The 22,601-nt window shown below is 41.3% G+C and overlaps 1 protein-coding gene across 1 annotated transcript in view; it reads left to right on the top strand.

Annotated features, from left to right (window-relative positions):
- MYOF (myoferlin) overlaps positions 1-22,601 on the top strand; it is a 145,566-nt gene that overhangs the window by 92,757 nt on the left and 30,208 nt on the right. Inside the window, exons 27-37 of the mRNA XM_063103471.1 lie at positions 977-1,091; positions 2,590-2,695; positions 3,858-4,003; positions 5,996-6,169; positions 7,137-7,245; positions 8,332-8,409; positions 10,794-10,975; positions 11,068-11,226; positions 11,344-11,442; positions 16,604-16,765; positions 19,736-19,901. Coding sequence (XP_062959541.1) covers positions 977-1,091; positions 2,590-2,695; positions 3,858-4,003; positions 5,996-6,169; positions 7,137-7,245; positions 8,332-8,409; positions 10,794-10,975; positions 11,068-11,226; positions 11,344-11,442; positions 16,604-16,765; positions 19,736-19,901 — 1,496 coding nt within the window. The remainder of the gene's footprint in view (positions 1-976; positions 1,092-2,589; positions 2,696-3,857; positions 4,004-5,995; positions 6,170-7,136; positions 7,246-8,331; positions 8,410-10,793; positions 10,976-11,067; positions 11,227-11,343; positions 11,443-16,603; positions 16,766-19,735; positions 19,902-22,601) is intronic.

Here is a 22,601-nt window from a genome sequence, read left to right as displayed (position 1 = left end):
GAAAGGAAGGCTAGTGAGGACAGGGAAGGGATAGGGGAAATTGTGATAGAAGAAGCAGACAGTCAAAACATGTCAGGGCTGCATGGCATCCTATAGGCAGCAGCCAAGGCTTTTACTCTTCTCTAGGGCCCAGTTTATATGAATGGTTGGGACTACTTGTTTCTTTAGTCCTTCCCAGTGCTTGATTCTAGGGGAGGATACGGCAAGGAAAAGATGTAGAGAGGGGAAGGGAAAAAGAGACCTCAGTTCCTAGGTACCTGGCAGGAGGCTTAAATCAAAGTTGGAACCTCTGTACTTTCCTCTGTGGGTTGTCAATGTAGTTCTGAATCCAAAAGGAAAACTGGCATGGCAGAAAGTCACTAGGGATTTCTCAAGCGCCTGAATGGAGTTTGGAGTCTCAAATGACCTGGTTTGGCTGTCTACCAGGAAACTATCCAGAAAATGTAAAATCCTCCTTTCAGTTTGTGCTATGTAGAGCACGGAAGCCATGAGCAAACATTTCCACGCATGGGTCCATGAAACTGTCTCCACTCCATTTTAAAAAAAACAGACGGATGCAGGGGGATGACTCCCTTATTCTTTTGAATGGTTAGCCAAGAGTTTCACTGAGAAAAACCTGAGCAGCCCTGAACTAACACAGAAATATGGACGGCTGTGTCTGTGGTCCCTGTAAGAAGCTGCCCACGTGGTTTTCCCAGTCCCCACCCTAATGACTGAGAAGGAGCAACCTTGCTAATTTGAGGAGTCATGGAGATAATTTAGGTCGCATTGCTCCAGAGGGCCCTTTCTTCAAAGGAATGTCAGAAGCTATTACAAAGAATGTCAAGAGAGGCGTTTGGAGTGGAGAACCCAAAGGGGTCAAGTGAGGAGGGGACGGGTACCACTCCCGGGGACAGATGCTCTCCCTCCCTTGGAAAGAGCTGGGGTGGTCCACACCGCTCCTCCTTGGGTCACACGAGCCTTCGCCCGCCCACAGCTTGCTGACCGAGGCGGACGCGGGTCACACGGAGTTCACCGATGAAGTCTACCAGAACGACAGTCGCTACCCCGGGAGCGAGTGGAAGCCAGCCGAGGACACCTACACCGATGCGGTGAGCAGCCTCACGGGAGAGAAACCTCTCTGTCGTCTCTGTGAATCCTGATCTGCTGGAAACTCACCCATTCTTAAGTTAAAATCATAACAAATGAAATGTTCATGTCTCCTAAAAATCCAAACAGTGTTAAAGTGAAGGGAAAAGTAATTCTTCTCCCTGATGCATATTCCACTCCCCACAGACAACCATTGACAGCAGTTTTCTGTTCATATACAAGTACATACAGGTATATAACTTGAGTATAATACATGCAAGCATATAACATCTGTTTTCGCTGCCTAAATAGAATCATGTACACACAGTTCAACTTGTATTTTTTCACATAAATATACCTTGGGCATCTTTGGATATCAATACGTATAGATCTATAAATTTTATTATACGTACCTACTGTAATTTATTTAACTAATCCCCTCCTCATGGACATTTAGGGGTTTTTTTGGTCTTCGATTTTTATAAACACTGCAACAGTGAACATCTGTATACATACACTTTTTTTCACTGAAATGAAGCAGCTGAAAATTTATCTTATCTGCCTGTTTGAAATTATGATTTTATATGCATATTGGTTTTTTTTTTGTTTGTTCGTTGTTTTTGTTTTAACTTTTCAATTGAAACAGTTGATTATATGTATGTGTGGGGTACAGAGTTGAATATCGCTACTTGTGTGCAATATGTACATACACTTATTCACTTATGAAAGTTTATCTGTAGGAAAGATCCTTGATTAAGGTTTAAATGCATATAAAAATGCATATAGAATTTTGATAAATGTTACCAAATTGCTTTTGAAAGAGGTTGCCTAAATTTATATTTCCAGCAGCAGTGAATGAGACGGCTGTTTGCATAAACACTCACCATCCCGCTTATCATCTTTGCCAAGACATGAATAAGTGGTATCTTGCTGTTATTTCAATTCCAACTCTCTTCATTTAAAACGAAACTGAGTATTTTTTATGGACCAACTTTATTTACTTTACTTTTTTGAACTTTTCCTGTGTCAGTTTTTATGTAGACTTACGACAATATTTCACATGGACTTTGCTCAATCTTATATGATTAGCATCATGAACCTCTGGTCACATTTTCCTGTGCTTGAAAACAGGTGCCTTTAATATTTTATCCATTCTCTGATGGGTTCTTTCCTGTATAACCCCTCATAAAGATAATTGCACCATTTCATAATATTAAGCTGAACTATATGAAATTACTGGCGTTCAATCACTTTGACCTACTAAAACAGCAATTTCACATGGTTCAACCTAATACTATTTCCTAATAGTAAAAACAGAAGGTAGTTTAAACAACTAATTTTTATGTGGCAATTGTGCATAAATAAAGATGAGAGAGTTTTCTGAGAAAAATGGATCTCTACAGTGGTCTCTAAGTAAATATGAGGATACCATAGTTCAGCGTGAGAAACAATATCTCTCACCTTTGCATCTTATTGCATCTTATGGCTTATCTCTCTTCTTTTTTTTTTTTTTTTTTAAAGAATGGTGATAAAGCAGCATCTCCCAGTGAGTTGACTTGTCCTCCAGGTTGGGAATGGGAAGACGATGCATGGGCCTATGACATAAATCGGGCGGTGGATGAGAAAGGTAATGTCTTACATCTATTGCCTGACTAGGGGCTCTGCAGTAGGGTCTTGGTAACCAGAGTGAAGGTTCCTTGGGAGGAAGGGGTCTTCCCTCTGTTGATCTGTGGCAACCAGGTCATGTGGTGCTATCTGCGACTATTCAAATGGAGCTTCTGAGGGACGGGTGCTGGGTGTGAGGATGTCAAGAGTGAAGAATATCAGGTGATAGGGGCCAACTTGTTGGCCTTCGAGATGCTTGGAGATCCAGGATGAAAATTTGGGAGGGAGTTGAAGTTTGGATTTTATCTATTCTAACCACACCCCATCATCTCCCTGGAACATCACACTCAGGGGCCCCCTAACTCAGAAAGCAGAACTGTAAAATGCTAAAAAGTCATCCCATTCAGCAATAGTGCAGATTGTTGACATAGCTTCTGTAAATGGTGTTTATCTTTTTCTATGAACAGTAATCTAAAGTTAAGTGAACTATAGCATTTGGAATTATCAAGAGAGAAAATGTTACTTTTTTTTCTTTTAAGGGGAAATAGTGCATAGAAAAAACTGACATTGATACAAAAGATTTCAAATAGATTATAAGTTCCTCACTGTTTTTGATGCTCATACCAGGTCTTATAATAATTGTTAGCACTGACTGAACACCAGCTCTGTGCTAAGCATGGCCCTAGTGCTTTGCATACATTATTTTGATAGTCTTAAAATAACCCTATAAAAAGGTGTATTTCACCTTTATAATGGGGAATGTGGACCATAGGCAGGGTTACCAACTTGCAGGAAACTCACTTAGCAAATAGCCAGCCATGAGGTGGTGCTGGGATTTGAACCCAAGTTGTGTGACTACGTGGCTCACACACGACTTTACCCACCCTCCCCTTCTGTCCTTGAATTGTGCTTTATTCTTAGATGCACTCAATTACTGTGAGTGACTGGGAGTATAAAAGTGGAGGCGCATCCCCGGCCACAAAGGAAGCTTTTGAGGAAGGAGCCAGGGACTGAGGCTGTATCCAGTCTGGCTGAATCGCAGCAAAGTGAAAGGAGCAGTGCGTTCAGTCGTGATAGTAGAGAACGTTTGGGGGCAAGAGAGTTACTGAATGTTTCCTGCAAGTTTATTTGGCAATTTGGCAAATGCATTGCTTTCTGTTAACCGTTCACAAACTCTGTTCCAGGCTGGGAGTATGGAATTACCATTCCTCCTGATAATAAGCCCAAATCGTGGGTTGCAGCAGAGAAAATGTATCATACTCATAGAAGGCGAAGGCTGATCCGAAAACGCAAAAAAGATTTAACACAATCCACTTCAAGTACTGCAAAGGTAAGAGGAGATGTGGAAGGGAGCCGGGCTGAGGAGCTCTGTCTTCCAGACCACACTGAGTTCCGATTTAACAGGCTACTTCCACAGAAGCCTGATGCTGTGCTCGAGGGTTGTTGAAGTTTGCCCACCGCAGCCAGGCAACATCACCATCACCTGGGAATTTGTTAGCAATGCAAACCTACTGATTTGGAAACTCTTCAGGTGGGCCTAGCAATCTGTATTTCAACAGGTCTTCTAGGTAATTCTGAGACTGGCTAAATGTTGAGAACTGCTATAGAGGTATTAACAGAAACTGAAATTGTTTTAGCAGCATAGTATAGCATTGGCAATAGCTCAGGGTTTGGAACAAGATATATAAGCATTCAAATCTGGACTTTACTTTTCTTATCTGCAAAATGGGAATAATATCTCTACCCATCTAATTGGCATACAGTAAGGCTTTAAATGGAATAAGAATAAATTAAGTGGAACATTAATACTCATAACAATAATAAGTGGCATGTTTTTGTGCCTTTTATAATGCTAGATACTGAATATACATCATCTACAATCTGTAAAGTCTGGATTTTATGCCCATTTTACATATAATGCTCACAGAGCTTAAATAAACTTGCTCTGGGCCATGTGTCTAGTAACTGACAGAGCCAGTGTTTGAACCCAGGCTAAGCTAATTCTATTCCAAAAACTCTATTGCACAAAATGCCTGACTCTAGTAGGCGCTATAAAGTCACTTTTATTAAATGGTGATCTTCCTGGGAGTAAAAATGGAGTCATAGTTATCTTTGTATCCTCCTTGCTAGCTCAGAAACTTGCTTCCAATAAATAGTGAAGTATAATGAATGAGCTGATAAATGAATAAGCCTTTGTTATTGAATTATCCCATCCCGATGGGGTGAAAAGTTTCTGGAGGTGCTTGACTCTTTCCTTCCACATGACAGCACCAAGGTGAAGTGGGAAAAACACTGGGCCATGAGTCAGAAGACCCAGAACTGGCTCAGTCCAACCAATGAGTATTTCCGAGACTTTGATCATGTTTCCTAACCTGCCTCACTCTTGGCTACATGAAATATTTCATCGCCACTATTAACATTACGATAGGGTCAGTCTATAAGATTATGCTTAAGCTGGATTGTATGTTTATTCAGAGTGAAAAAAGCCAGACACTACAATAATAATAGTCCACATGAAGCTCTTATTTCTAAGGTCATAAATATTACTCTACATTTATTAAATTTTCTAAGATATTTAAGTAAAATTTCTGCCACTAAAATGTCAGCTACACGAAGACAATGGCCCATGTCCTTCACTGCTTCCTCAGCCCTTAACACGATCCCTGTCTCATAGTAGGCCTTCATATTTGTTGCATGAATAGAATAAAACATTAAAACTGAGATCATTTATACATAGTTTTTAAGCTGAAAATTGCTATACTTTTAATTTTAATTTAATACCTTTTAAATTAGTTATTACAGAAGTAATATACTCTGATCTATCATTTAATTATTAGTTATGACATCCATTAGCTTAAGCAAGACATTTAAACCCTGAAGAGGGGGTATCAATTTTTTTTTTCCTCTCTATAAAAAAATGGAGATTATGATGCATCCCAAAGTATATCACAATAGCAGTGTTCTTATGAACTAATGAAGTGAGAAAACAGAAGGCAATTTAAGAAAGAATCCACTCACTTCACCCCACCCCAAGTCAAAATAAGATGCCTTGCCTGAGGGTACGTCCACCACATGCCAGCATCTCACTGTACTGTAACTGTCCGGTTATCTCTCTGTTTTCCCACAGCCCATCAGCTCCACGAGGGCAGAGGTCCTGTCTGTTTGTCCTTTGCTGTATTCTTGGTTCCTAGCACGGTGCTTGGCACAGAGTAGATTTTCAGTACATATTTGTTGATTAGCCAAATGACCTGCTTTATCAATATAAGAAATGTTATTATTATTATTATTATTACTATTATTAAAAGTTTTACTTCTGTTTCAGGCCATGGAAGAACTTGAAGACCGGGAGGGCTGGGAATATGCTTCTTTAATTGGCTGGAAGTTCCACTGGAAGCAGCGTAGTTCCGATACCTTTCGCCGCAGACGCTGGAGGAGAAAAATGGCTCCTTCAGAAACACATGGTTCAGCTGCCATCTTTAAACTTGAGGGTGCCCTTGTAAGTGATAAGTAGCCAAAGAGCAAATAATATCAGTGTAGAGAAAATATGTGAGTGCTGATTACAACACTGCTGACTCCTTTGAGGTCCCTGGAACCCCAGTACTGTAAGACTGAATATATTGAGGGAAAGCTACACACCCATGTGCTCAATCATGTAGAATGAACATACTATTAACATATGAATGGTTCTAAGAAATACTACTGCAGACACACCTGTTTCACCTAGCGCTTTCTAAATATATCTGTTCCAGAACCCTTATTCCAGGTAACATCTGTTAACATCCAGGCACAGGTTCCTCGGATCATACCTTGGAAACTGCAGCTGTTCAACAAACCAAGAGAGTTCAACACGAGGGTACTTCAAAAAATTCATGGAAAGATTCTTATTACCTTTCAATTCTATTTTTCCCCACTAACTTTTTGAAGTAGCCCCATATACAGGTGTGAGGGGGAGGAAAACAAGGAGGAAGGCTCCCCAAATCAGAAAACGATTAGAGAACATACGAGAGCCCAGGGAAGGAGGCAGGTGGCAGGCACGGACAGGAACACGGCAGTGGGTGATGTAGAACGGTGGTGGTCAGGGACCGTTTCTAAGCAGCGTGTGCTTGCACTTCTGCTCCCTGCCCCCTCTGTATCCTCCTGCTACTGCTCTTTCTCTTCCTCCTCTCATCCTTTAATCCCCTTATTTATCCTCTGCCTTTCTCCTCTTTTCCCATTCTTTCAGCAGCAGAGCTTAAACCTGGACTCAAAGTAGAAGGCTGGCTTTGACCTCCTGCTCTGCTGCTTTCTAGCTAGGTGACTTTGGGGAAGTCACCTGCTGTCTTGGGCCTTATTCATTTTTTAAAATGTGGTGATTGGACAGTAAGATGTCTTTCAAAAACCACCGCTTGTGTGCGATTCTTGCCTCTTGGTTGGCCGTTCTGTTTTGAGGCAGTGCTAGTTGGTGTCTCTGCCTCTTACTTTAGGGGGCAGATACTACTGAGGACGGCGATGAAAAGAGTGTGGAGAAACAGAAGCACAGCGCCACCACTGTGTTCGGGGCAAACACTCCCATCGTTTCCTGTAATTTTGACAGTGAGTTTTACACTTGTCTTTGTGAATTCTGCTTCTATAATTTTTATCTCGAGGAAACTCTTTGAATCTCCAAATAGGATAAAAATCTCTTCATGCTAACATGCCTTTCATTTTTATCACTTGATGAAGAAGATTTTTAAAAATATACTTTTAAAAACTATATTGTATTTGGGGTGAAAGGTGGTCAAATCACTGATTTTAACGTAGCCTGTCTACTATGTGCTCATTCTATCTAAGAAGCCCCTCCTGCAAATTATTATTTTAATTAGAAGAAAAGTCTCAAAATTTAAATAAAGGTTGGTTTCCATGATAACCTTCAGGTATTTTGGAATGAGGCAGACCTATTTTATAATAATAATAATGATAGCAAATACTCACTTAGGTCTTAACCTGTGCCAGGCACTGTACGTGTAGTAACTCATTTAATCCTCATAACAACCCTTTAAAAGAGGTGCTATAATTGTTCCCATTTTACAGATGAGGAAACCAAGGTACAGGAAGATTAAACAACTTGCCCAGGGTCTTGTAGCTTATAAGCAGTAGAGAGAAGATTTGAACTCAGGTACTTGGTCTCCCAGAATCTGTGCACTGAATCACAATGCTCTACTATTTCTCAAATGGCACATGTGTGTGCACTAATGTCATAATGAAAAGGAGTATAAAGATTTTGAAATGTCAAAGAAACTTTCAGCAGATAACTGCTTCCCAGATCTGGTGTTGAAGTAGTGTAGACAGCCTTAGTTCTATAACTGCTGGAGACCCAGTTTCATTTTAAAGATTATGATGACAAGCAGTACCCTAAATCCCTGTAGTTTACAACACGTGTAATGTTCTCCTGACCTGAGTGGCATACTTGCATTGAGCTTACTATAGAATTTTTTTCAAATGAGTTTTATTTTACAGGAAACAGAGCTGCTTTGGGAAGATAACCTCATCACTATTACACGTGCTCTTTACTGTGGGCAACTAGATTCAAGTGACCCATTTATCTGAGATATACTAATATATTGTCTCCAAATAGTCCAGAAAAATAGCAATTTATAGTGTTATGTTTCTTGTAAGTAATCGCAATCCTGTTCTTTTTAGGAGTCTACTTATATCATCTGCGCTGCTATATTTATCAAGCCAGAAATCTCATGGCCTTAGACAAGGATAGCTTTTCAGGTAAAGGAAAAAAAATCCCCATGTCACACATTATTACATAGCAGGCTAGTTCGATTCTAATTTTCATCAAGTGGGTGCTTTTTGTCATTTATAATACTAAAAACCCTTTTCATGTTGAAATTAGTTTGTTAAGCTTGAAGTAAACTGCTCAGTTACCAGATAAATAATTATTGAACACTTCAAGCATTGTTGTTGGGTGCTGGAGATACATAGAAGATACATGGTTTATTTATACTAATAATCATCGATTGATTAAGTAATAAAAAGTACCAAGATGAGCGATTTCTGCTCTCTATTTATACATATGGTTGTGTGTTTATGCTCGGGCTCTTGAGTTGACTGCTAAGTTAAGATCCTTTAAGTTTTTTTGTAGCTCTCTCAAGTTGACAGAAAGATCACATATTCACCCATTTGCCTACAGCACCAGGCCTGGAGCAGTTTGGAGTCCCATTTTGAGCTCCTCTGCTGCCCGTTGCCCACGTTCCCAGCCATAAAACCATGAGGCTCTATCATTCCTCACACTGACATCTGGCTGGGTTTGTTGCCTTTGGACTGGTTCTATGAGGAAGGTTGTTGGAAGGGGAAGGGTAGGATGGCAGAACCTGCCTGCCTGGGGATTTGTGTTCTTGCCTGTGGAACCATGGATAGTTCAAGGTCCATCCTGGGCTATTTGGGAGCATTCCACTTTGAGGCCTGAAGCTCAGCCAGAGCTTCCCTGAGCCTTCTGTAGAAACATCTCTTAAAGCATTTACGTGACACTTGGTGTGCTCACATCAATTTTGAAGTGTTCCAAGTACTAATGTTAACCAACATTTGTAAATGGTTTCCTTTTTTGCAAATTAGACCAGATTCAAGGTTATCCCTATAATACACATCTCCAAAGCGTTTTTGAAGACATTTCCAAATATTCTCCACCAGGGGGCACTCCATCACTGAAAGTGAAAGTTCGAATCCTATCAAAATTCTTGACTTAAGTTTTATAAAATTCTAAGCACAATCCTTGCAGTTTGAGATAAAGGATTTATCATCAGGGCAAATGCATAAAGTTCCTTCCATTCATATGACAGCTTCCTGAAATACTAAAAAGCATGCACACTTTTGGTTTATGCGACAGCTTCTGGTTAAACATTAGGTTATTGCTCAGATAGGTCAGCCTCCAGGCAACTGCAAAAAGGTTTGATGAAATTATTGACTGTGGAGGAGGACAAGGATTACATCTCAGTACATAAGATTGCTTTCATTCCATTCTCAAGTACAGTGAAACAAAGTTTTCTATCACAGATTGAAAACCCTGTGAGCATCTGAGCCCCTCCTGTTTACTATTATACTCTTGAGACCTGGAACTCAGTAAATATTTGCTTAATAATGTATTGCCATTGACATTAAAAACAATGCTAAAAACTAGCATTTATCAAATACTCCCTATGTGATGTGCTGTGTCCTAAGTAGCTTACATTTTTTTATATCATTTCATCCTCTCAGTTCTATAAAGCAGATATTATTTTCATTGTATGGAGGAAGGAACCAAAGTTCTGGAAGATTAAGTGTTTTTCCCCAAGGAATGGAAGGGGAATGGAAGGGGAATTAAACTGCAGGGGTGTCTGACTTCAAAGCCTGCACTCAACCACGAGTGCAGTACCCTTGCAGACAAAGATGGTGTATTCTGCCATTTGCAGCAACTTGGATGAGCTCAGAGAAAATAATGTTAAGTGAAATAAGCCAGACACAGAAAGAAATACCATATGTCCTCACTCATAAGTGGGAGAAAGAAAGAAGGAAGGAAGGAAGGAAGGAAGGAAGGAAGGAAGGAAGGAAGGAAGGAAGGAAGGAAGGAAGGAAGGAAGGAAGGAAGGAAGGAAGGAAGGAAAGAGCACAATGAAACGTTGAACTTTCAGAAGGAGAAAACAGGCCCATAGTTACTAAAGATGGGAAAGGGGGAGGTGGAGCGGGGTTAGGGAGTAATTGGGTAAGGGACACAAAGAGTTACTATGATTTGTAATGATGAACATGCTAATAATATTGATTTGATCATCACGTCCTGAACACAAATACTGATAGTCAACTCTGTACCCCATAAATATGTATAATCAAAAATTAAAAATAAAAAGGTCATGTTCCTGAATAACCTTGATGGGGACATACTCTAAAGAGAGGACCTTCAGCCCACATCAGGGCCTCCTTTCAGGTGCCTCTGCTGCAGTGCCAGACTCCATCCCCTTGCCACCCTCCCCTGCTATGCCCTGCTCCCTAGAAATCCCATCTCCAGGCAAGTGGTGAGATTCCAGGATCATTGTATCCAAAGGAAAAGCATGCAGTTGAAATGAGTGGTCCTGGGAGCTAGACTTTAGCCATGGCCCCACTGATAATCTCTTTTTCTGTTTTAGATCCATATGCTCACATTTCCTTCCTCCATCGAAGCAAAACCACCGAGATCATCCACTCAACCCTCAATCCCACATGGGACCAAACAATTATATTTGACGAAATTGAAATCTATGGGGAACCCCAGGCAGTTCTGCAGAACCCACCCAAAGTTACCATTGAACTTTTTGACAATGACCAAGTGGTAGGAAATTTAGAATTTCTAAGATGACTTGGGGGATGATGGAGATTCGAAGGGATGTTTGTTGGGGAATATAGGATTGCTTGTTTCTCTAGGGCAAAGATGAATTTTTAGGACGAAGTATTTGCTCTCCTCTCGTGAAACTCAACTCAGAAATGGACATCACACCCAAGCTTCTCTGGTACCCAGTGATGAATGGAGACAAGGCCTGTGGGGATGTCCTTGTAACCGCAGAGCTGATTCTGAGGGACAAGGTACGCTGCTGCGTTCCCACTCATATATTCCTTCAGCTGCTTAGAACACTTGATGATTCTAGACAGTGTTTGCTTGCACTGAAGGGAGGTGTTACCATTTCCATGTTTGTTTCACAGGATGGCTCCAACCTTCCCATTCTTCCCTCTCAAAGGGCACCAAATCTCTACATGGTCCCCCAGGGAGTCAGGCCTGTGGTCCAGCTCACTGCTATTGAGGTATGTCGCTCTCTAAGTCTTGTTGATCAGATCAAATGATCAATAAAACTGGAATCTTTTGTGTAGGAAATGAAACTCCACTGTGTGTTTTTCTACTGTCTCTAACTTCTATAGAGTTTATCCATAAACTTAAACTATTCATGCAAATTGAAGGCTTGTTGAAGCAATGAGGGGAGGTTAATCCCAACATTACTGAGGGAATCTAGAGTCCTTATTTGCTGGAAAGAAGCAGATTTCTGAGTTTTTCAGGTCAACCGGAGAACTGGGAGAGGGATGGACCAGAAGAGTGTCTGTGTGTGTGCAGAGAGACGCAGACCTGAGAGGGAGGCAAAGCTGGGAGGAGGAAGGAGTCGTGGGCAATGGGGCTATGTTAGACGGTCGAGGCAGAGGCAGACTGATGGCACTGACCGGGTGGCCTGATGGGCAGTGTCTGGCCTACTCCCCTTGCCCAGTCAAGCAGCTGTTACCCCAAGATTTCCATTCTCCATCTGTTTTGCCAAGAGTTCTCAAAGATTGAGGCAGGTGACTCTAAATAACGGTTATCATTTTTTTAATACTTTCATGTCAGACACCATGTTAAGAAGTTTACACTTGAATGGCATTCATGAAGAGAAAACAAGCTAACAAAAACACTATCTACAACCTAAGGAACCACCAAACAAAGAAAGCAAACAGTAAATCAGAAAGCAAGGAACAAAAGAAACCTAAGACAACCAAACAACCAATAAAATGCTAGGAATAAATCAACACCTTTCAATAACAACTCTTAATGTAAAAGGCTTAAATTCCCCAATTAAAAGACACAGACTGGCTGACTGGATCAAAAAGCAGAACCCACCTATATGCTACCTACAAGAGACCCACCTCACCCATAAAGATTCACACAGACTAAGAGTGAAAGGATGGAAAAAGATTTACCATGCAAACAGAAAAGAAAAACGAGCTGGAGTAGCTATTCTTATATCTGACAAAATAGACTTTAAACTAAAAACCATAAAAAGAGACAATGAGGGACACTACTTAATGATAAAAGGTCTGATCCATCAAGAAGACATAACAATCATAAATATGTATGCACCCAATGTTGGAGCAGCCAGATTTATAAAAAAAACTCTATTAGACCTAAAGAAGGAAATAGACACTAATACCATAATAGCAGGGGACCTGAACACCCACTGTCAATATTAGACAGATCATCTAGGCAAAGAATCAGTAGAGAAACACAAGATCTAAACAAGACTCTAGACCAATTGGAATTGGCAGATATCTACAGAACATTCCACCCAACAACCTCAGAATATTCATTCTTCTCATCAGCACATGGATCATTCTCAAGGATAGATCACATATTAGGTCACAAATCAAGTCTCAATAAATTCAAAAAAATTGGAATTATCCCATGTATCTTCTCAGACCACAATGGATTAAAACTAGAAATTAATAACAAACGAAACTCTGGAAACTATACAAACACATGGAAATTAAACAGCATTCTACTTAATGACATATGGGTCCAAGAAGAAATCAAGCAGGAAATTTATTGAAACTAATGAAAACGATGATACATCATACCAAAACCTGTGGGATACTGCAAAAGCAGTATTGAGGGGAAAATTTATCGCATTAAACGCTCACTTCAGAAGAATGGAAAGATGGCAAGTGAACAACCTAACACTTCACCTTAAAGAACTAGAAAAACAAGAACAATCCAAACCTAAAGTTAGCAGATGGAAAGAAATCATTAAGATCAGAGCAGAACTGAATGAAATTGAAAACCAAAAAACAATTCAAAAGATCAACGAATCAAAAAGTTGGTTTTTTGAAAAGATAAATAAAATTGACAAACCACTAGCATGGCTAACAAAAAAAAGAAGAGAGAAGACTCAAATAACAAATATTAGAAATGAAAAAGGTGATATTAAAACTGATTCATCTGAAATACAAGGAATCATTTGAGACTACTATAAACAACTATACGCCAACAAATTTGAAAATCTGGAGGAAATGGATAAATTTCTGGACACACACAAGCTCCCAAAACTGAACCGTAAAGACGTAGAAAATTTGAACAGACCAATAACAATAAAGGAGATTGAAGCTGTTATCAGAAGGCTCCCAACAAAGAAAAGCCCAGGACCAGATGGATTCACAGCAGAATTTTACCAAACATTCAAAGAGGAATTGACACCGATTCTTTACAAACTATTCCAAAAGATTGAAATGGACGCAAATCTCCCAAACTCATTCTATGAAGCAAACATCATCCTGATACCAAAACCAGGTAAAGATATAACCAAAAAAGAAAATTACAGGCCGACATCCTTGATGAATATAGATGCAAAAATCCTCACTAAAATACTAGCAAACAGAATACAGCAACACATACGAAAAATTATTCATCACGATCAAGTGGGATTCATCCCAGGGATGCAAGGTTGGTTCAACATATGCAAATCAATAAATGTGATACACCATATTAATAAACTCAAACACAAGGACCATATGATCATCTCTATAGATGCTGAAAAAGCATTTGATAAAGTTCAGCACTCATTCATGACAACGACCCTTTATAAGTTAGGTATAGAGGGAAAGTATCTCAACATAATTAAAGCCATATATGCCAAACCCACTGCAAATATCATCCTGAATGGGGAAAAGCTGAAAGCTTTTCCTTTAAGAACAGGAACTAGATAAGGATGCCCACTCTCACCACTCCTATTCAACATAGTGTTGGAAGTACTAGCCAGAGCAATCAGAGAAGAGAAGGCAATAAAGGGCGTCCAGATTGGAAAAGATGAAGTCAAACTGTCCCTGTTTGCAGATGACATGATCCTATATATCGAACAGCCTAATACCTCTACAAAAAAACTGCTGGAATTGATAAATGATTTCAGCACAGTAGCAGGATACAAAATCAACACACAAAAATCAGTAGCATTTCTTTTCTCCAATAGTGAACATGCAGAAGGAGAAATCAAGAAAGTCTGCCCATTTACAATAGCCACCAAAAAAATAAAATACTTAGGAACTGAGTTAACCAAGGAGGTGAAAAATCTCTATAATGAGAACTACAAACCACTGCTGAGAGAAATTAGAGAAGATACAAGAAGATGGAAAGATATTCCATGCTCTTGGATTGGAAGAATCAACATAGTGAAAATGTCCATACTACCCAAAGTGATATACAAATTCAATGCAATCCCCATCAAAATTCCAAAGACATTTTTCTCAGAAATGGAAAAAACTATTCAGACATTTATATGGAACAATAAAAGACCACACATAGCCAAAGCAATGCTGAGCAAAAAAAATAAAGCTGGAGGCATAACACTACCTGACTTTAACGTATACTACAAAGCTATAATAACCAAAACAGTATGGTACTGGCATAAAAACAGACACACTGACCAATGGAATAGAATAGAGAATCCAGAAATCAACCCACACACTTACTGCCATCTGATCTTTGACAAAGGCACCAAGCCTATTCACTGGGGAAGGGACTGCCTCTTCAGCAAATGGTGCTGGGATAACTGGATATCCATATGCAGGAGAATGAAACTAGATCCATACCTCTCACCGTATACTAAAATCAACTCAAAATGGATTAAGGATTTAAATATACACCCTGAAACAATAAAACTTCTTAAAGAAAACATAGGAGAAACACTTCAGGAAATAGGACTGGGCACAGACTTCATGAATACGACACCAAAAGCACGGGCAACCAAAGGAAAAATAAACAAATGGGATTATATCAAACTAAAAAGCTTCTGCACAGCAAAAGAAACAATTAAAAGAGTTAAAAGACAACCAACAGAGTGGGAGAAAATATTTGCAAAATATACATCTGACAAAGGATTAATATCCAGAATATATAAGGAACTCAAACAACTTTACAAGAAGAAAACAAGCAACCCAATTAAAACATGGGCAAAAGAGCTAAGTAGGCATTTCTCTAAGGAAGATATCCAAATGGCCAACAGACATATGAAAAAATGCTCAACATCACTCAGCATCCGGGAAATGCAAATCAAAACTACATTGAGATACCATCTAACCCCAGTTAGGATGGCTAAAATCCAAAAGACTCTGAACGATAAATGCTGGCGAGGCTGCGGAGAAAAAGGAATTCTCATACATTGTTGGTGGGACTGCAAAATGGTGCAGCCTCTATGGAAAATGGTATGGAGGTTCCTCAAACAATTGCAGATAGATCTACCATACGACCCAGCTATCCCACTGTTGGGAATATACCCAGAGGAATGGAAATCATCAAGTCGAAGGTATACCTGTTCCCCAATGTTCATCGCAGCACTCTTTACAATAGCCAAGAGTTGGAACCAGCCCAAATGCCCATCATCAGATGAGTGGATATGGAAAATGTGGTACATCTACACAATGGAATACTACTCAGCTATAAAAACGAATGAAATACTGCCATTTGCAACAACATGGATGGTGGACCTTGAGAGAATTATATTAAGTGAAACAAGTCAGGCACAGAAAGAGAAATACCACATGTTCTCACTTATTGGTGTGAGCTAAAAATTAATATATAAATTCACACACACACACACACACACAAAACGGGGGGGGGGAGAAGATATAACAACCACAATTATTTGAAGTTGATACGACAAGTAAACAGAAAGGACATTGTTGGGGGGGATGGGGGGAGGGAGAAGGGAGGGAGGTCTTGGTGATGGGGAGCAATAATCAGCTACAATGTATATCGACAAAATAAAATTTAAAAAAAAAAAAAATATATATATATATAAAAAAAAAAAAAGAAGTTTACACTTGATCCTCAGAATAACCCTGTGGTAGACAATAATAATATCAGTCCTGTTTGTAGACGAGACAGAGAGAAGTTCATTAACTTGTGGGCATTCGCTGTTACAGGGCACAGCTGGGATTTGCTTCCTACACTCTTAACTGCTCTGGTTTTTTTAGTGACTCGGGCAGGAGAAGGGGAGGGACAAAACCGATTTCTTTGTGTGACCTTCAGGCTTTCTAGGATAATGTTCAAAGATAGTTTAGGCAAATCTATACAAATTAATGTTAAAGATTTTACCCGTTAAAGTAGAATTTTTCCTTTTGAATATTATTTTTAATGTGCTGGGTTTCTTCCCTTCTCTTTAAATTGTTTTCTTAGATTCTAGCTTGGGGCTTAAGAAATATGAAGAACTACCAGATGGCTTCTGTCACATCCCCCAGTCTCATTGTGGAGTGTGGAGGGGAAAGGGTAGAATCGGTGGTGATCAAAAACCTTAAGAAGACACCCAACTTTCCAAGTTCTGTTCTCTTCATGAAAGTGGTATGGTATCAAGACTCTGATAGTCCATGTGTGTTGCATAGCTGAGTTTTATTTGAGATTGAACATACACAACACATGCACACACAGTTATTCATTTCCCAAATCTGACAGCAAATAGAAAAACCCTGCCTTATACTGAGCTTGTCAATGACTTTCCCCCCTTAGATTCTCACACTGTTGTGCTGGTTTCTTAAAGTTTCAAACAACTCCAGTGACACAAAAATATCTGTGAGCGTGCCGAGCCCGTGGCGCACTCGGGAGAGTGCGGCACTGGGAGCGCGGCGACGCTCCCGCCGCGGGTTCGGATCCTATATAGGACTGGCCGGTGCACTCACTGGCTGTGTGCCGGTCACGAAAAAGACAAAAAAAAAAAAAAAAAAAAAAAATATCTGTGAGCAATATTCATTTATTTTTCTGGTAAACTTTCCGTCTATTTGGCTATCTATTACAGACTCTTGGTCACTGGCCTGAGGGCAGAATATTAACCCCAGTCCTGCCCCTATGGATATACATGGACCAGAACCCTCTGGATAGGGATTGGCCAGCTGGGGAAGGGGCAGCTGTGGGGGAACCCATAGGGCCTGGCCCTAACAGCCCGTGACTGTGCCCTACTTCCAGGTGTCCTTGGGTGTCACCCGCTTTGTTCCTTTGAGGCTACCCTGTGATTATTATAAATGTGAGAGCATCGGATCCAGTCCATCGTCCTCCATCACAGACCCCATGATACCTGGAGCAAGAAGAGGTCACCCCATCTTTCCATTTTTAAAGCAGTTAAATCCTTCACTTTTACAAAATGAAAAATCTTTCTTTTCACTCCACTATATAAAAGAGGTTAAAAAATATATAGGTGTTTCCTTAGCTTGAAGGGGTGGAAGGCCTAGAACCTTCCCACTCCTTTTCTTACCCCAGTCATTTTCCTGCCCTTGATGTCTCCAGCACACTGTTCTTAACTCTGGGGTCATGTGGTTTAACTTCTCATTTTACAGATGAGGAAGCAGAGGCCTAGAGAGGGCAAATGACTTATGCAACCTCATAGTGAGTGTCGGGCCACACCTCCTGTGCCACAGTCACTATGTCCCAACTACAACAACAGCTATAGCTCGGTCCTAGTGCATTCGTACTCTGTGCCCTTAGTCTTTACTCCTCACCCCTCTTATGCCCCCTTTGGAGGAAACCAAGAGGTGAACTAATTTACACAAGGGCACACGGCTAGCAAGGGGGTAGCCAGAGTTTGGACATAGGTCTCTCCAACTCCAAAGCACATATTCTTCTCTCTATAAGGCTGCAGATGGAAAGCCACCTGGATGCTCTGAGCCAGAATCCCAAAGTGGTCCCCCTGGGCCACTGCACTCATCCTTGTCCACTCCCCAGCCCCTCCCCTGCCTAGTTCTAGTCTGGAATCTAGCCTTGGTAAGCAGAGGTGAGAAGAGCCGCCCAGTGGAGCCCAGCTCCTATTCCTGTGCATGGCCAGAGATAGAAAATCACCTGAACCATACTCCAAGCAGGCCCCTACACCAGCCCATGATTCCTCAATCAGGCAGTGTCACCAAAGCCACCAAATTCCATGTGGAGGAACCAGGAGGAGTCAAGGAAAAATGAGCATCCCATTTTGGCACTGAACTAAAAGATTTGGCGCTAAAAGACTTTGAGGTTCAGTTTTGTCTTGACCACTTCTAAATGCTGCTCAGGACTTGGCTAGCAAATTACCAAAGTCCTGGGCTTGTTAGCCTTCTGCAGATCCCCTCTCAGGAAGCTGAGTATGGGGTCAGTGGTAAAGAATGCTGATCTCACATCATGTTAGCTAACACAGGGCACTTTTCATGGGCCAGATACTATTCTAAACACTTCACTTACGTTAATTCAACAACCCTCCTGTTATTGATGGGATAACTGGAGCATCGAGGGGTTAGAAAAATTCCCTAAAGTTATGCAGTTCAGAGAGGCAGAGCCAGGATTTGATCCCAGGCAGTCTGGCTCTGTATTAGTCCATTTTTGTTACTTATAACAGAATACGTGAAACTGGGTAATTTATAAGAATATGAAATTTATTTCTTACAGTTTTGGAGGTGGAGAAGTCCACAGTTGGGGTGTATGTGGTGAAGGCCTTCTGGGTGGGAACTCTCTACAGGGTCCTGTGGCAATTGAGGGTATCACATGGCGAGAGGATGGGAAGACCTCTCTCATGTGCTCCTTATAAAGCCACCAGGCTACACCCATGATAACTCACTACTCCATGAATGGATTAATCCGTTCATGAGGGCACAGTCCTCATAGTCCAATCACCTCTCAAAGGTCCCACCTTTCACATATCATATTTGGATTTTCCACCCTCTTAACGCTATTACAGTTGGGATCAACTTTCCAACACATGAACTTCTGGGGGACACACTTGACCCATAGCAGGCTCAGAGCTCATATTCAAGCACTGAGCTCCTGCCTAGCACATAAGGAACTGAACTATTTATTGTGAGTCCTCTGGGCTATGGAGCAAAAATAATCTGGGTTGGGGAATTTACTGGCATAGCTGCCTATTGGGAAAACAGAATAATTTAATCAGGCCCTCTCACCTGCCTATCTGGTTGGGGGTGGTACGGTGCATTCTTTGTAAGCAAATTGTGTTGTGGGGGTGGAGTTAGTGCACTTGCACAGTGCCATGACCTTGGCTGGTGTTGACTGCCTCGGGTGGTTGTTGCCTTGCACAGCCATGCTCGCCAACCTACAGCTTCCAAGGACCTGTTTGCCAGTTACCTAGCTCAGAGACCTGCGTGTGAGGGGTCTGGGGACCCAGGCTGGCGTGCGAAGGGTTTGTGACCCAGTCTGGACAATGGGCTTGAGGGGTCTGTGAGCTCCAGACTCAGCTCTAGCTCGACAGTTGTCCCAGTTTGCAGGATTATGGGCAGGTAAAAGAGCTAGACACTGACCTTGTCAAGTCTTGTCAAGAGAAGTGACACCTACCTTTGTGACCCCCAGTTCCTGCCCAAGGAGGAATTGTACATGCCTCCACTGGTGATCAAGGTCATCGATCACAGGCAGTTTGGGCGGAAGCCCGTCGTTGGCCAGTGCACCATTGACCGCCTGGACCGTTTCCGCTGCGACCCTTATGCAACAAAGGAGGACATTGTGCCACAGTTAAAAGGTAAAATGCAAGTCTGTAAGTAATATTTGGGGGCTTTTCATGCATGGATCTGATTTAATCTTTACAAGCCATCTCAAGGTAAGTATTTGTTGTCTAGATTTTGTAGATGAGGAGACAGTTTGATTTGCAGTGGGCTATTTAACTTTCCCAAGGTAATATATTTAGTAAGTGTGGAATCCCAGCCTAGTTTTGGGGTGTCCAATGCTCAAGTGATTATCCTCTGAAGTGTCCTGCTCTTGGATGAACATAAGACTTCTTTTTGGGAAATGTTAAATGCTTCGTGAATTTTTCCAATTTACCTTTCAACAAGCAGCCTGGAGGAACAGGGGGGGCTGTTCCCACATCGGTGATGGGGATGAAGTGACTTCCTTCAACCTTCAGCAAATGGTTATTAAACACTCATTGAATACCATGCACTGTTCTAGATGTCTGGGGGAATTTGGGGACCAATAGTCATGTCCTCACTCTCAGAGAGCAAGAGTTGAGCAGGGCAGACAAGCAGGGCAATAGGCTGTTGCAGTCCAGTGTCATAAATATTTCGATGAGCAAATACAGGGACCGCCCCCCCCTCCTCCCAGTAGCATTAAGAGAGAAGGAGATTTTCATTTCAAATTTCTTTCCATCTGTTGTCTCACCTCATTAATGCATCACAACTTTGTTGCGATGCTGTCTGAAAGATAGTTCATTGTTATGCACACAGGAAAAGTTTAAATGACTTGCCTTAGGTCATATAATTAACATGGAAATAATAGAACAGGGCATAATACTTACCTTAGATTTCCATAACAAATAATAGCTAATGATGTAGCATTTTGGTATTGCCCGTTCAGTAATTACTTGCTTTTACCTTACCGTGTGCCAGGAACTGTGTTGTGGGTGCCGGCTGGGTCCCATCCGTGCGCAAGATCCCAGGGCCCCTGGCCTCATGGCATTAGACCCCAGTGTAGGACTGGAACACCCCCATTCAGCTGATCATTGGTGGTAGCTTCAAGACTGAAACAGATGTCTTCTATTTAAGCAGCTGTACCACTAGCTGGTTCTGTTTAAGCTTCCATAAGGTTTGGTATTGATTTTAAAGAGCCTCTGAAACTCATCTGCTATGTGGGTCTGAGCATCCTGTATCCCTGATTCAGAAAAGGGGGGAAAAATCCACAGTCACATTTGAGCAAAACCCTACATGTGTTTATCAGGAAATATCCCATGCAAAACATTTTATGCTAAATTGATGGTGCCTAAAATGGCAACATTTTTTATAACAAGGATTATTGTAACTGCAGGAATCGTTTTGTTTGGGGTTACTAAATGGAGAAAACATTTTCATAGCTTTTTTTTTTCATGAGATAAAGTGTCAGTTTTATCTTCTCTAGTCCAAATATGTGAAATTATCAGGAGGGTACAAATGCTACAAACTTTTTCTGGTCCCAGAATTGCTTGCATGGACCTGTTTGTGCCTAGTGGTCAGAGGTAGGCTAGGTCCAAGGCAGAGGTCTCCTGGCAAGAGAGTCTATGTAATTCATATGGTGTGTGCTTAGGCTTTGGAGAGTCCCAGAGAGGAAAATCTGTCACTTTCTTAAAACAATGATAGGGTGAGACTTGAGGAGTGTACCTTGGTTGGCCTCATGTTGGAAGCACACGAATAACTATTTCCTCCTGTCCCTTGGGCTTTGTTTTCCTGAGGATGGTAGAGTGGAGAATGACAGTGTAAGAAGGAACTTGCATACAGTTATGATCACGCGTCTCTGCCCACCCGGCTGTCACGTCCTGTTTTGCTGCAGTTGTCAGGAGTTGTGGGGGAAGTTATCGTGGGAGTGTAGAGACTGCTTATAGATCTGAGGGTGACAGATGTAAAACTACCTAGCATAGCAACTGGTATATCAGAGGTGCTCAATAAATCTCAGTCTCCCCTGCCTCCCCCTAAACCCCCTGATCATTTCTCTGGCATTTATTGAGCATCTGCTCTGCTCCAGGCTCTGATATGACAGTTCAAACACAAGCTTTGGGATCAGATAGGTCTAGATTACTTACTTCCACTTACTACTAATTGTTTAAGTAGCCAGTGACTTGCCTTCCCTTAGCTTCAGTTGGTTTGTTTTTAAATCTTCGAAATGAGGATAATGGTACATATTTTATAGGATTATTGAGGAATTAAATGAGATCACATAAGTAAAGCACTTAGCCCAATGCTTGGCACATTGTAGGTAATGAAAAAATGTGTCTTCCCTCCCCACCTGTATGTTCTACATGTCAGTTACCTTGGCGGGTTAAACAGAAAGCTATTTAGGCTTGGAGGAGCTTGCTCTGCCTGGGTTCTGGCCTTCTGTTAAATGTCTGACTGGCTGATGCCTTCTTCAGTAAAAGGGAGATGTGCCTCTCACCCCACCTCCACTCCAGACTGAGGCTTTGACACCCCCCTTGGCTGAACCGAACCTAGTGAGCCCAGGGGCTGGTACTGAGCCCTCGCTGTAACCCCCAAATCCTGAGTCACAAATATTTGGGGAATCGTACACAAAGCTAAGGCACGAGCCTTCTCCCCCAAATCCACTGTGGGAACAGGGCTGAATAAGCCACCGCAACTTCAGACCTGAACTATGCAACCCTCCGTTTGCTTTTCCTTTTCTTTCCTTTTCCCTCTCCTCCCCTCCCTTCCTCTTGTCCCCTCGTTTTCTGTCTTAGGAACAAACTCCTAGAAAAGAAGGCTCC

The sequence above is a fragment of the Cynocephalus volans genome, chromosome 7 (assembly GCF_027409185.1).
Source record: "Cynocephalus volans isolate mCynVol1 chromosome 7, mCynVol1.pri, whole genome shotgun sequence".
NCBI lineage: Eukaryota > Metazoa > Chordata > Mammalia > Dermoptera > Cynocephalidae > Cynocephalus > Cynocephalus volans.
Note: the sequence above shows the minus strand (reverse complement) of the source record. Positions and strands in the feature narration are given on the sequence as shown.